The sequence below is a fragment of the Bombina bombina genome, chromosome 1, assembly GCF_027579735.1.
Source record: "Bombina bombina isolate aBomBom1 chromosome 1, aBomBom1.pri, whole genome shotgun sequence".
Taxonomy (NCBI): domain Eukaryota; kingdom Metazoa; phylum Chordata; class Amphibia; order Anura; family Bombinatoridae; genus Bombina; species Bombina bombina.
Genome location: NC_069499.1, coordinates 172,284,458 through 172,299,542, shown reverse-complemented (window position 1 = coordinate 172,299,542; position 15,085 = coordinate 172,284,458). Strand labels below are relative to the sequence as shown.

Below are 15,085 nucleotides of genomic sequence, written 5' to 3'. Positions count from 1 at the left end.
CCTACCCCTCATCCCTCCCATATCCCCCCGCCCATGTGGAGATTAGAACTTCTCTCCCCACTATCGTGCACCCAACTAACCTACAGGGCAAGGGTTTCATAGGTGCCCCACCCAGGAAAACTACTCCCACCCCTATATTCAACAGTTATTCAGCGCCTAGGGTATTCTATTTCTTGAATGTCACTCGATGGGCCGGTGCGAAAGAAAAAAAAAAAAAAAAAAAAAAAAAAAAGGGAAAAGAAAAGGTATCAAGGGAAGGGACTAACGTATGGGTCAACCTTCAATGTCTAAGCTTTAGTCATCTAAGTGACTCCATTCCCCTCTCAGAGAGTCTTCCAGAAATGTTACAGTATTACGGAAAGGGATTAGAACTTGTCTTTGTACTTCTAATTCGAACGTTAGTATCAGTCTACGCCATTTCCGAAGAAATGGATTTAACCTATTTCCCACGTCTATTCTGACATCTACTTGTTCGGTAAATAGTTGGGTTCTCAGCATATTTCGAAAGTAAGCTATTGAGGGGGTTTGGGCAACTGTCCAATGTTTGGGTATGCATTTTCTTGCTAGTAATATCAGTAGCGTCAGTTCAGAGTCAAATTGCCTATGGTGTTGTTCCCAGTCTAAAAACAATATCATCTGAGGTGTAAAGTCAATATTTATGGCCAGCTTTTTCCTAACCCAATATTGTAGTTTTTCCCAAAACTGTCTAACCTTGGGGCAATCCCAAATGCAGTGCAACAGGTCCGGCGATTCCATTGAACACTTGGTACATCTGTTCGGCCAGTCAGGAATCCACTTGGCCAGGCACTTAGGGGTCATATATGCCCTATGCAGAAATCTAATTTGTGTCTCCCGTAGATTTGCCGACAGCGTGGCTTTTCTAGTTTTCTCCAGTCCTCTCCGGGCCTCTTCCCACGTGATCTCCCTAAATCCCTCCCTCTGCCAGCCCTGTAAAAGTTCAGGTTGCAGTAATTGTAGCCTTTTTTGTATCAAAGTTTGATAGATCCCTGATAAAGAGAAGCATCCCATCTTAAATAAAGTTTGCGATACTCTGAATGGTGAGCCTTCCCAAAAATCCGGTTTATCTCTGGTTAGAGTATCCACATAATGACGTGCCTGTAGGTATGCATAAAAGTGATTGTTTGGCAAGTTGTATTCTCTCTGCAGTGTCGCAAAAGATTTCATGGTTTTCAGTAGTGGGTCCACCAGTGATCCCACAGTTTTCAGCCCAAGCGCCTCCCAAGCGCGAAATGGTTTCGTATCCATACCTGCAGGGAAATCTGGGTTACCACTTAGTGGTAAAAAGGCAGAGCCTAGGTTCGTTTTGCCTAAAAATTTATGAGCTAGGTGCCAGGCCCTTAGCGGGTCCTGATATATAAAATTCCCCTCCAATACTCCAGAATTTTTATTGTTTAAAAATATAGATATTCACCTGTTTTGCATAACCAACATGATTATATTTATATACTTTTTACGTCTGTGATTACCTTGTATCTAAGCCTCTGCAGACTGCCCCCTTATTTCAGTTATTTTGCCAGACTTGCATTTTAGCCAATCAGTGCTAACTCATGAATAACTCCATAGGGTGAGCACAATGTTATCTATATGGCACACATGAACTAGCGCTGTCTAGCTGTGAAAAATGTCAAATGCACTGAGATAAGAGGTGGCTTTCAAGGGCTTAGAAACTAGCATATGAGCCTACCTAGGTTTAGCTTTCAAGAATACCAAGAGAACATAGCAAATTGAATGATAAAAATAAATTGGGACAGTTGTTTAAAATTGCATGCCCTATGTGAATCATGAAAGTTTAATTTTGACTAGACAGTCCCTTTAACATATTTTTTCCCCGTGTGTGTCTGTTATAGTAAGCATGAGAAAAAAAAACAACAAAAACCTTCAAAATCAGTTACAGGATACTAGAAAAATAAATGTACACAGATTATTAAAGGCAGCTAGAAAATAACATTTTAACTATCCAATTTACTTATATCATGTAATTGGCTTTTTTCTCTTGGTATCCTTTGTGTTACAAGCAATAATGCACAAACTGGTATTGAAAGTAATTGCTTAAAAATTGTCACCAAATGAATGTACTCAAAGTTTTTTTTAGTTCATCCTATACTTTTAATGGATACAGTAGAATGGTATTAGGGTGCTCTTGTGTGCAATCTAAAATATCACTTAAAAATGTTTGCGCATTTTGAAACCCAAAGTAAATGATTATTGTTTGCTAGTTTGCGATGGAAATAAATTATTTAAGTTACAAAGGAAACAAAGGTTTAATAATTAAAAAAGGTTTGTGGCAGAAATAAAGTGATATGGTATATGACAAGGGGTGGGGCTGGGAAGTGGTATGGATTGTGCTCCACTTGTAATTTATTCCTAAGTATGTTAAAAAGGTCCTGAGGTATGAATTTTAGACTATAATTAGATGTTAAGGGGGCATGAAACCCACATTTTGTCTTTTATGATTCAGATAGAACCTGTGATATTAAACAACTTTCCAATGTAATTTTATTATCTCATTTGTTTTGTTAAAGGGACAGTAAACCTTAAAAATAATGTTATATAATTCTGCACATAGTGCAGAATTATATAACATTATTTAGGTGATATAGCCATAAACGCCTTTTTTACAGTTTAATTAGCTAAAATACGGCACTTTTACAGACCCGCTCTCTGCTCTCTGCTGAGCGGGTCTGTAATATTCAGTCAGCGCATCGGGCCAGCTGTATAGTCACAGCCCGGCCCGACCGCGCCATAAGACTAAGTGCAGGAGCGAGCTGCACTTAGTGCTATGGCGCGATCGGGCCGGGCTGTGACTATACAGCTGGCCCGATGCGCTGACTGAATATTACAGACCCGCTCAGCAGAGAGCAGAGAGCGGGTCTGTAAAAGTGCCGTATTTTAGCTAATTAAACTGTAAAAAAGGCGTTTATGGCTATATCACCTAAATAATGTTATATAATTCTGCACTATGTGCAGAATTATATAACATTATTTTTAAGGTTTACTGTCCCTTTAACTTGGTATTCCTTGTTGAAAAGGAAACGTATTTAGGCTCAGGAGCTGCTGATTGGTATTGCACATATATGCCTCATGTTATTGGCTCACCTTATGCGTTAACTAGCTCCCAGTAATGCATTACTGCATCTTCAACAAAAGTTGCTTACAATTGTATATGCTCTCTGAATCAAGAAAGAACATTTTTGGGTTTCATGTCCCTTTACGTGATTATCACAATCTTGTGCATGTGCTTGATTAACAGGCAAGCTAGTGCACAGTGTGTATGTGCCAATCCGTGCCTTTACAAGTTCTGAGACTGGCACCAAGCATGTGTGCAAGTATGATCTCAAAGCTTAAATAGTTTTAAAGTTTATATTTTTATTCCAATCCTACAGCAGCAATCTCCATGCTGACTCAGTTTGTATCTGTATTGATTTTTGAAATTTTAGCCTATATTTTTCCCCATAGCAGCTGCTAACAGTCCCATTTATCCCGGGATAGTTCTACTTTTTTGCTTCCTGCCCCTGGCTATTAAGTCTGTCCAATGTTCTGTTCAGACTGTATTTGCAATACAGTACTCCCACCACAGAGGTCGCTTGGGCTTTCTATTTTACTCTATTATTACTTATTGCTATTATTACTCATTGCTTACTGTATGTAAGTTTTTTTCCTGAAACATTATCTGTGATCTTCAATTATATTGAAGTGTGTAGACAGGTATCAGGTAAGGAAAAGCCATGTGATATATAATACTAGGGAGTGTAGGAGACAAGGGGTTATGAAGCAAGGCATCTCAATAGAGTTGCACTGTTTGGAATATGTGTAATTTCCGCCATATCAAGCTCTTCATGTGCTAGGACTGGAATTCAATTCAGAGAACATACACACAAAAAAATCCAGATTTACTGGGGCATTTCTGGATCTATGAACCTACTGCTCACAATCACTGCTGCAGCAAAGATCAAAAGTAAAAATATGTTTTCCATTGCAGCAGCCCCAACACAGAAATAAGAAGGCTAAACATATTGAGGTAATGTCCCTAATTTCAGGATGTGTAACATCTATATACAAAAGGGTGCTGTGGAGTGTCCTGCAATACAGATGCTGAAGGATTAATAATTTAACCCTTGCTTGCTTATTTTGGTACTTGCTTTAAATGTATTCTTCCTATTCCAATTATATGCTTCAGAGTAAGGGAGGTGATGAGGAGCTTGATGATTTAACCTGCATTTAAGGGATGTAACAGTGAAGAAAATGCTATTATTGCACTGTTGCTTGCATATAACTGTATTTAAAAGATGCAAAACAATTAGATACATAGTTAAAGTCATCTACAGTGCAGCAATGCACTACCAGGAGCTAGGTGTGGACATATTGTGAGCCAATGACAAAAGGCAAATGTGTGTAGCCACACACTTCACATAGAAGAAAATGTTCTATTTATGTTTTATATATATATATATATTATTATTTTGTAAAATAGATATCTATACTTTTATATATATATATATATATATACTGTATATTGAAAAATAAATAAATATATATATATATATATATATATATATATATATATATATATATATATATATATGTGAAAATCTATTTAAATATACATAGAACATTTTTCACATTTTCAATGAGAACTTTGGAATCTAAAATCTTTAAGGTACATACACACTAAAACACATTATTAAATATTAAAATTGATTAAAAATGTTATTTCATGTTTAAAGGTATTTGAGTAGAAAGGGCTCCAATGTATACATGTGTATGTGTTTATATGTGTATATATGTATGTATGTACATATCTAAACATATAAATACCTAAATACGCATATATATAGAAATATATATATATATATACTGTATATACACATACATACACATATTTAGATATGTCTATAAATGCATATATACATTATAGCCCTTTGCAGTCAAACAGTTGCTGAAAATGTTTTCAAATGTTGGCAACTATGTGATTGAAGACAATGCTGAGATATATAGATGCTGTGATATTTCTCTAAGCCACTAACGGACTTAACATATGTATCACGTGCAGTAAAAAATCTGCAACAGAGAATTTATCTTTTTGTTCTCTTATATTGTTTGGATAAACTAATAACACACAGATGAACTATTTAACTGTTATTAACTACTTCTAAATGTTTTTTAGTACATTTTCTTATAATGTGATTCATTAATATACTTCTATACAGCTTTATTAAAGGGACATTATAGTGGAAGAATGACATTCTCTAATTCATTAGAGTATGTCATTATAACACTAGTGACCCTGCAGTGCTATGTTTTTCACCCCCACAAAGGGGTTATAATGTCTTGGGAGCTACAGAGCACTGATGGTCCTGAGTGGAAACTGCCGGTCAACCAATCAGCAGCAGAATTCGCAAAGTTGGGTTTTGCAACTACTCTTATGACAAACTGTAGCTTCCATCTTGACACCAGCAGTGCTCTAAGGCTCCCAAGCAGTACTTTACCTATCTCTTTTACAGTATTGCGGGATTTAAAGACATACCATTGCAGGGTGACTAGCATTAAAATAAAATGTCCCTTTAAGTCAATCTTTAGTTTTGTGCAGCAGCACATCATTTATATATATATTCGCCTGTGTCTAAACACTGATAAGGAGGGGTGGAGTTGGCTTCTCAAGTCAGTTTATCTAAGTAATTAATTTTGCTTATTTTTAAAAATGATTTTAAAACGCTTGACAGCAATTTTTAAACAATTTTTTTATGCGAACAATTTTTTATTAATTGGCACTTTTAGGATATGCACAGATCTCAACCTGTTTATGTCCCTTTAAGTTTGATATCTTGGTGCTCCGTGCTGTGTTTTTTTTTTTTAATTATCTATTTGATTATATGATGATGATTATGCTCATATGATTATATTATAATATGATGATGATTGTCTATCTAAAATTATTTTTTTGCATTATCTTACCAGTTTATGTGCATGTTTAGAGCTTTATTATAAATTATAGTTATGTTTTGACAGCTAGAAATTAGTTAATTTTACAGACAACTGCCAATAAACAATTATGGGTGTTTGATCCCATTTCTATTGATATTTCTTACCACAATTACTCCAGCAGGTGAGTAAGCATTAAAAGGATTCACCACAGTGGGATCATTCTGGTCAGGACTTAGGATCTTCTCAACTTTTTCTGATAATTCACTTTCAGTTCCATTTGGAGACCATATAGACACATAGTTTGGGTCACTAGCATTGGGGTAGGAGAGAAGCACTGTGTAGTTGTATATTTTAGCTCCATTTAGACTTGATTGCCACTTCTTGTGGATGTACTTGACTAGAACATCTTCCTCTTGAGGACTTCCTGCTATATGAGGTTTACTGGAGAAGAACCTATATAAAAAAAAGGTTTGATAAAAAATGTTTTTCTATAAAAACCTCACATTTCATGATCTTAAGCCATTATCCATGAAAAAACAGAAATGTAATTTTTGAGAACAAAATAGCTTTCTTACTTTAAATTCTTTTGAATATTTTCAGCGTCAATCTCTTGCTGGAGTTGAACCCTGTATTTGGGGTCCCCATCTTTGCTCATTCGTTCCATCCAATCTGGTAGGCCTCGGTTTATTGCAAATGTTCCAATTAAAATCCCAATGACTAGCCCTAAAATTCCCACAGCCAATACTCCAAAGACTTTCTTCCAGTTCATTCTGATTCAAATTCTTTATTTAGTCTCTGAAAAAAACAGTTAAAAATAGCTTTAGACAGGGATCGTGTCGTTAGAAAATATTTTAGTTTAACAAAATTATTTTAACTAAAATATAAAGAAATAAAAACAACATTTGTCATATCCTTCAGCACATTAACAGCTGAAAGAGAAAACAATCTGCTGAAAATTGCTTCTTCTAATTAATTCAAGAATAAAATAAATAATTGTGGAAACAAGTTGCCAAAATGATTTAACATTTTTATAAACTTTATTTTTATTGAGGTAAAAATATCTTTGACAACATAGTCATATCTGAAGAAAAATACAATTTTCATTACGATACATCATATGGAAACCAGTCCATAACACAGCGACATGACATGATATTCTGAAAACCTCGTTTTTAATTTAGTTGGTTTGCAATGTCCTCCAGACAAACAGTCTCCTTAAGAGACCAGAAGTGCGAACTGCCGCTGAGGACACATCAGGTAAGTTTACATCAAAAAGTCCAGTGTCAGTGTGGAGATAGTAGCGGTCAACTTTGGGAATCATAAGTAATGTCAATACAAACAAGTGTAGGAAAACACCTAAATTACTATCAAATAATGTCAATTAACATCAAACAAAGTACACAGATAAAATGTTGTACTGTAACAGACCTCAGTTGCCACTGATACATATTCACTGATAACAATGAGCGTTGGTAATAGCATATAGAATAGCATTACTAGATCCTGCAGAACCTAACACGGCTCTGCAGGCTGGGCAGAGGCTACTTAACTCTGCCAAAAAGGAATGCGGAGGAGGAGGTAATGAACCCTTACCGCATAGGGATATTGAAATAGGGGGGGAGTTATTCAAATAATAGTGCACTCCTTCAATGTTGGCTTACTCGCTTACATGACTATACTGAAGCATGGGGGGAATAAGGAATATCCAGGAACGCAGTACTTGACAATCAAAATGAATATACAAAGGAAACATGTGAAAGAATATATATGCTGGTCTCCTATAGTTATCATTAACCTCTCTGTTGGTTTTACATAAAAGTGCACTGGGCTTTAAGAGTTATTCAAAATTAATATCTAGTATAACCCTGCGTAACTGGGGACCACTAAGCTGTAGTCAAACAAATACAGTATCATTAGTGCTTGCTGCTTTTTTCTAGTTCTAGATTCAGGGCCAGGGCAATATCCCTAAGGTACCACATGCTCTAAGATAGGCGTTTTTTGGAGTTCTTCATGAAAAACCAGGGGTCAGCCAGCAAGACACAGGTCTTCCAGACATAGCCCCTTACTGGGAAACACACTGAGGGAGATATGGGAAAGCTCATATGAGAGGTTAGTCTGCGATGAGTGGTATGCATGCGTGCACCTTTATTCTACTTGTTGCATAGGGTATAGTATAGTTGCATACTGCCATAGAGTACTCTTCAGTAAAAGCTACCAAGAGAACAAAGACAATTTGATAACAGTAGCAGATTGGAATGTTGTTTAAAATTGCATGCTCTTTCCGATTCATGAAAGTTTAATTTTGACTTTACTGTCTCTTTAAGACATTTTTCAAAGTGAGTAACCAATGATTACTGTGAAAAAAAAACCTCTGCAAGAATGACAATTTATGTACCGATTAATTGCTTATATATATTATAACTATAACTGCTTGCATACTTTTTATACTGTTCTACAATGTTAGACATTTTGGGGAATTAAATCTATTATCATATTGTAATTGTGATAAGATAGAGCTTACATGTGCTGTCAATTGCTAAAACTTTAATTACTGTTGAATCTGCTAATTGGCCTCATCCATTTACATTACCATTTTCCTTTGAGGATTAAACGTTTTTTTTTGGGGTTTTTTTACAGTACACTAAATGCTGTATTATTTCAGTCAAGCAGTTACAACAAAATTGAAAAAATACTGATAGTTCTATGGAGTATGTCTCCTAAATTTCTCAGATTTAACTTTAACTTATCTTAAACTTAAACAGTATTATTTCTTATCACTATATATAAGCGATGAACAGAGAACAATGACAATTACAGTAACAATGGGGTGCTATAAAGGGTAGTATCCCCACCCCCAAACCTATTTTAAACGATCTAAACAGAAAAAATAAGACATACGACCTTTAGCCTTGCCAACTCAGTTTGATTAGTCCAGGTTATCTAGAAGTCAGACCTATTTATCTACAGGGTCCTTTTCTTGAGAGTCCATTGGAGTGTGGGGCCTCATGTTCTCCCTCTGTGGTTCTCTTGAACTGCCTCTTGCTGGTTGTTTCCCATGTGCATTGTACTGCCCTTCTTCAGGTTCCGATATGTTGATCTGTAACAGCTCGTTTAACTTAGGTCGTCCAAACACTTGAAGATTGCTGTGGTTCCACCCCTTGGTGGCTATTATGCTTACTGGAAAGCCCCATCTATACTGTATATTCTGATCTCTGAGAGCTGAGGTAATGAAGTGCAGATCTCTCCGTTTCTGCAACGTTACTGGGCTTAGATCTGCAAAGACCTGAATGTGGTTTCCAGTGTGTGTTATTTTTTGTTTTTGTCTTGCATGGCATAGGATTTCCTCTTTATCTTTATAGTTGAGTAATTTCAAAATTATATCACGTGGAGGTGCCATTGGTGGGGGTTTTGCTCTCAGCGCTCTGTGTGCCCTTTCTATCTTTCTATCCGGTGAGCTGTTGGTACCTTTAATTGTTCTAAACAGGGCCTGCAAACAGCCCTCAATTGCTGATGGTTGCACTGACTCGGGTACACCACGTATACGTAGATTGTTATGCCTGCCCCTGTTGTCCAGGTCCTCTACCTTGTCCAATAGATGATGTATTGTTTCCTGTTGATCATACACCATTTTTGAGATATGCTGTACATCATTGCATGTGGTGTTGTGATATTCTTCCAGAGCTGATATTCTACTGGTTGCTTTTGATATGTCTTGTTTTAGTTCACTCTACCAGCTTTTAACCTCTCCTACAATGTCTTTTATGTCTTCTTTTGTGCATAGAGAGTTGATGTCCTCTTTAGTCAGGATTTGGGATGTATTTGAGGTTGAAGGAGTTTGTTGTGGATCCAACTGTTCTGGGTGCTTTACAGCTTCCATTCTTTGGTGGTTGCTAACTTTCTCTTGCGTTTTCAAGTACTGCTGAATTTATTTAGGTTTATTAGTAGTTTCAGCCTTGTTTGATCTGCGGTCTGGCATGTCCTGTATCCAGGGTGCTTGGTGGTTGCTCTAACTGGGGTGCTGTTGCTATATGTCTTTGGTATGTCCCTTTGTCTGGGTACGGTTATGATGAAAGTGGCTTTTTGTCCCCTGCAGAGCTGCTCTGCTTTAATGGTGTGGGTGTATAAACAGCAGGCTAGATTTGCTGTACTGTTTTACTGATAAATTAAATCCCTGCAGCTTCTCCAGCAGACTTCTGCCTATTATAGTCTCTTACTTTGTGCCCAGATTAATTTGTAACTTGATTGGGCCCTCTTCTGCTCTGTTATAGGACAGTGCAAGCTGTGTTCTTTTTGTGATGGGCTCTTAGGCTGTTGCCTTCACAGCCCCTGATTTTGCCCTGTATTACCACTATGTTTTATTTCATGAGGCTTTTGCTTTTATCTTTATTGTTATTTATTTATTTATTTTTGTTTTTTTTATTTATTTTTTATTTTATTTTTAGCTCCCCTTCATGTTATGGGTGAGCGTGGTGTGTGCCTGGCCTGTCCCACCTGCATCTGATGTCGTTGGGGCTCACAGTGTGGCTGTGACTATAGCCGGAACGAGTCCCTGTTGTCTCCTGGCTCAATCTGCTCTGCTTGTTTTAGCAGCGTAGCCACATATAAGCCTCTGCCTCCTGCCGAGCAGTCTCACTCTGTCGGGTAGCATGTTGGTGGGCGGGTAAATCCTGTAATGCAGGCAGTGTCCGTAGCAGTGAGTCTGCAGGCTTCCTGTTAGTGTGCTCGGCTGGTCCGGATGTCACAGGGCCTCTGATTCTGCTTGCTTTATTGTCTGCCCGTTTTATGGTGGAGGGGGTGATCTAAGTAGCGGATCAGGTCCTTTGTATCCCTGTTCTCTTAATTGTTGTCCCTGGCAGTGTTACTGAGTGTTTTTTAGGCTAATTTTATTAGATTTGGTAAGTGGGGCCTAGGAGCTAATAGATCAGACGGCCATTTCCCTGCGCGGCCAAGCTCCGCCCCCCTGTACCAGGATTAAACATTTTTGATTTTGTATTCCATGTTAAGTTAGTTTTTTAATTGATAATAATAAACTATCACGCACAATGGGCGCGATCAAATATACGGTGCAGGTTTCGGCGCAAGCGTGGGAAGCTGCGCCGCCTGTAATTTCACCTTGCACATCGGGGTATTACATAAACCCGTCGGCAGTTCATAAAGTGCCGTAAGTCTGATAAACTAGCGATGTCCAGAAATGAGCGTAAATACAAATTTCTGGAGTCGCCAGTGACTTACGGCACTTTAGAAACTGCCGGTGCCTAAGAAAAAGTAAAGAAAATAACAAATCTCCCGTAAAAGTCTAACACGCTTCACAAAAATAAGCCCGACACGTAAAACCCCTATATCCGCAATCCCCCCTTCTTATTACTAATATTAAATGTATTAACCCCTAGACCGACAACCCCCCACAACGCAATATGCCTATTTAAACTATTAACCCCTATACCCGCCATCAAACCCACACCGCAAGTAATAACTAAATTATTAACCCCTAAATCCACCAACCCCAACATTGCAAACTACCTATTAAAACAATTAACCCTTAATCCGCCATTAACCCACAACGCAATAAACCTATTAAAGTATTAACCCCTAAACCGCCATAGCCCACAACGCAATAAACCTAACCCATAACCTAACCTAACCCCCCCTAACCTAACCCCCCTAAATAAACTAAAATTACCTAATTTACAAAATACTAAAGTTACTATTAAATAAAAAAAAAAAGAGCTGATTATTTTGGGGCAATGCCTTGCAAAAAGTCCTTTTAAGGGCTACTGGTAGTTTATTAGATTAGGGGGTGTTTTTATTTTGGGGGGGCTTTTTTATTTTCATAGGGATTAGGTGTAATTTATTTTAAAATTTGTAATTTTATTTATTATTTTCTGTAATCTTACATGTTTTTATTTTCTGTAATTCTTGCTTAAAGGGACAGTCTACTCCTGAATTTTGATTAGACTGCCCCTTTAATTCATACTTAGTTTATTTGTATTTTAAAAATAAATTACAAAGTTATGTCTATTTCCACTCCCCCTGTATCATGTGACAGCCATCAGCCAATTCCAAATGCATATACGTATATGCTGTGAATTCTTGCACATGCTCAGTAGGAGCTGGTGACTCAAATAGTGTGCTCTATCTGAATCATGAAGTTTAATTTTGACTTGAGTGTCCCTTTAACACAAATTTATGTAGAAACCTTTTTTTTGTTTTTTTGTTTGTTTTGTTTTCTTTTCTTTACAGGCTTTATTAGCAAAATGCAATGGGTACATAACAGACATAATTATAGTGATATGAAACCCAATTTTTTCTTTTATGATTCATATAGAGCATGCACTATTAAAGGGACACTGTACCCAAAATTCTTCTTTTGTTTTTCAGATTGAGCATGAAATTTTAAGCAACTTTCTAATTTACTCCTATTATCAAATTTTCTTCTTTCTCTTAGTATCTTTATTTGAAATGCAAGAATGTGCCGGCCCATTTTTGGTGAACAACCTGGGTTGTCCTTGCTGATTGGTGGATAAATTCATCCACCAATAAAAAAGTGCTGTCCAGAGTACGGAAACCAAAAAAAAGCTTAGATGCCTTCTTTTTCAAATAATGATAGCAAAAGAACAAAGAAAAATTGATAATAGGAGTAAATTAGAAAGTTGCTTAAAATTGCATGCTCTTTCTGAATTACAAAAGAAAAATTTTAAGTACAGTGTCCCTTTAAGCAACTTTCTAATTTACTTCTAGTATCAATTTTTCTTTGTTCTCTTGGTATCTTTATTTAAAAAGCAGAAATATAAGCTTAGGAGTAGGAATGGGAGAATGTTTCTAAAAATTCGAAATTGATACATTCGATAGATAGATAGATTCCGTAGATAGATAGATAGATAGATAGATAGATAGATAGATGAATAGATTCAATAGATAGATATAGATAGATAGATCATTTCTCAGACAGAGAAATACAAGACGTGTGGGCTGGGACCCATGGTTAAGTTCCCAGAGGCGGTTGTGGCAACCGAGGCTCTGATTAGAACAGAGCACTCTGGAGCGTATCTGGCCTCAGCCAAACTCGGAACATTCTTAGGCATTATGTAATGTAACATTCAAATTCGAAATAGTATTCATCTAGTCTACAACTGTGCTTAATAAATCTAATATTCGAATTCGAATGCTACATTCGAATTCAAATGTAACATTCAAATTCAAGATAGTATTTCTAGTCTAATACTGTGATTTATAAATGTAATATTCAAATTTGAATGTCACATTTGAATTCAAAATAGTATTTCTAGTCTACAACTGTGTTTTATAAATGTAATATTCGTATTCAAATGTCACATTTGAATTCGAATGCCACATTCAAATTCGAACGCCACATTCAAATTCGAAAGTGACATTAAAATTCAAATGTCACATTCGAATTCGAAAGTGACATTCAAATTTGAATGTCACATTCAAATTTGAAAGTGACATTCGAAACTGTAAATAACGTTCGATAATATAGTATTCGTTATTTCTATTATGTAAATCGAATTTCTACAATAACATTCGTTCTAACATTCACCCATCCCTACTTAGGAGCTGTCCCGTTTTTGGTTTAGCACCTGGGTAGCACTTGCTGATTGGTGGCTAAATGCTGAACCAAAAATGGGCTGACTCCTAAGCTTAATTTTATGCCATTTCAAATAAAGATACCAAGAGAATGAAGAATAATTGATAATAGGAATGAATTAGAAAGATGCTTAAAATTGCATGATCTATCTGAATCATGAAAGAAAGAAAAAAATGAGTTTCATACCCCTTTAAAGAAAATGTTTTGACATAAAATGTTATCTGTACATTGTACACATCTTACATTATTACAATAATTATTGGAACAGAAAGAAAAAAAGAAGTTGGACAATACATCAGAACTACGAGAGAGATGTAAAAATGAAGAACTACTATACAGAGTCCTTAGTTATTCCACATTATTCTGAAGGTATTAAGTCAGTAAAAGTATTTAAAACCAAATTTAGCCTGTCATTTTTAATTTTGCTATTTTATCAAATTAACTGAACTTTGAGACAAACAAAATCAAATTAGTATCAACTTTGTCTGTAACATAGGGGCTGTCTAAGGCAGTGATTTTTAACCTTTTTTTTGCCGTGGCACACTTTTTTACATTAAAAAATTCTGTGGCACACCACCATCCCAAAATTTAAAAAAAATCACACATTGTAGCCTAATACAGCATATATATATATATATATATATATATATATATATATATATATATATATATATATATATATATATATATATATATATACACATACACACAAACACACACATACTGTATGTATTGAGCTGTTATGCCATGCCTCCTACAAACTACCCCTGCACTGGGAGTAAAAAACAAGCAAAGTTTAAAAAATGTCACACTGTTGTCAGTCTGCCGTGGCACACCTGAGGATCTCTCACGGCACACTAGTGTGCCACGGCACACTGGTTGAAAAACACTGGTCTAAGGAAGCCCCAAAATCAACATCATAGCAAAAGTGGAGGAGTGAGCGATTAGACAGAATTATTGATAAAGAGGGTTTAGGATAAAGAGAGAAAAAGAAGAAAGGAGAAAATAAAATCATTCAGAGTAGTACTTTATGTCTGAATAATTCCCTGTTTGGCTTTATAAAGCTATATCTGTGCAGAATGTCTTGGTCCATATAGAGTGATATCATTCTATGTATAATAATTCAGTCACTATATTAGTTTTCCAAAACTTAGGAATCAGTTTTTTAGCGCTATTGATCATTATCAATAGCAGGACCTGTTTTGCTGTGTCCTTCAATTTGGGTATATCAAGAAATAATAGGACTCCAGGTTCACTTGAGACCCGGGTCCCTATAGCATCAGACATAGCATTGATAATTTCAGCCCAGTAGGTAACTGATTTTGGACAGGACCACCAAATGTGTAACATAGTGTCAGACGTTTGCTAGCATTTAATCTATAATTGTTATTTACGGCTCTCACTGCCGTGTAGACATTTCAATAGTCTGGCAGTGTATTCTTAGCCTGCATGATTCTTTACTTAACAGATGATCCCTCCTAAAGAGATTCATTGCCTGCAGAGGATAAAATGATTTATTGGAGCTGCACAGACTGT

At 36.3% G+C, this 15,085-nt stretch overlaps 1 protein-coding gene across 1 annotated transcript in view; it reads right to left on the bottom strand.

Annotated features, from left to right (window-relative positions):
- LOC128636604 (glutamate carboxypeptidase 2-like) overlaps window positions 1-15,085 on the bottom strand; it is a 345,394-nt gene that overhangs the window by 296,766 nt on the left and 33,543 nt on the right. Inside the window, exons 2-3 of the mRNA XM_053689599.1 lie at window positions 6,519-6,738; window positions 6,108-6,396 (exon numbers count right to left, since the gene is read on the bottom strand). Coding sequence (XP_053545574.1) covers window positions 6,108-6,396; window positions 6,519-6,712 — 483 coding nt within the window. The 5' untranslated portion in view covers window positions 6,713-6,738. The remainder of the gene's footprint in view (window positions 1-6,107; window positions 6,397-6,518; window positions 6,739-15,085) is intronic.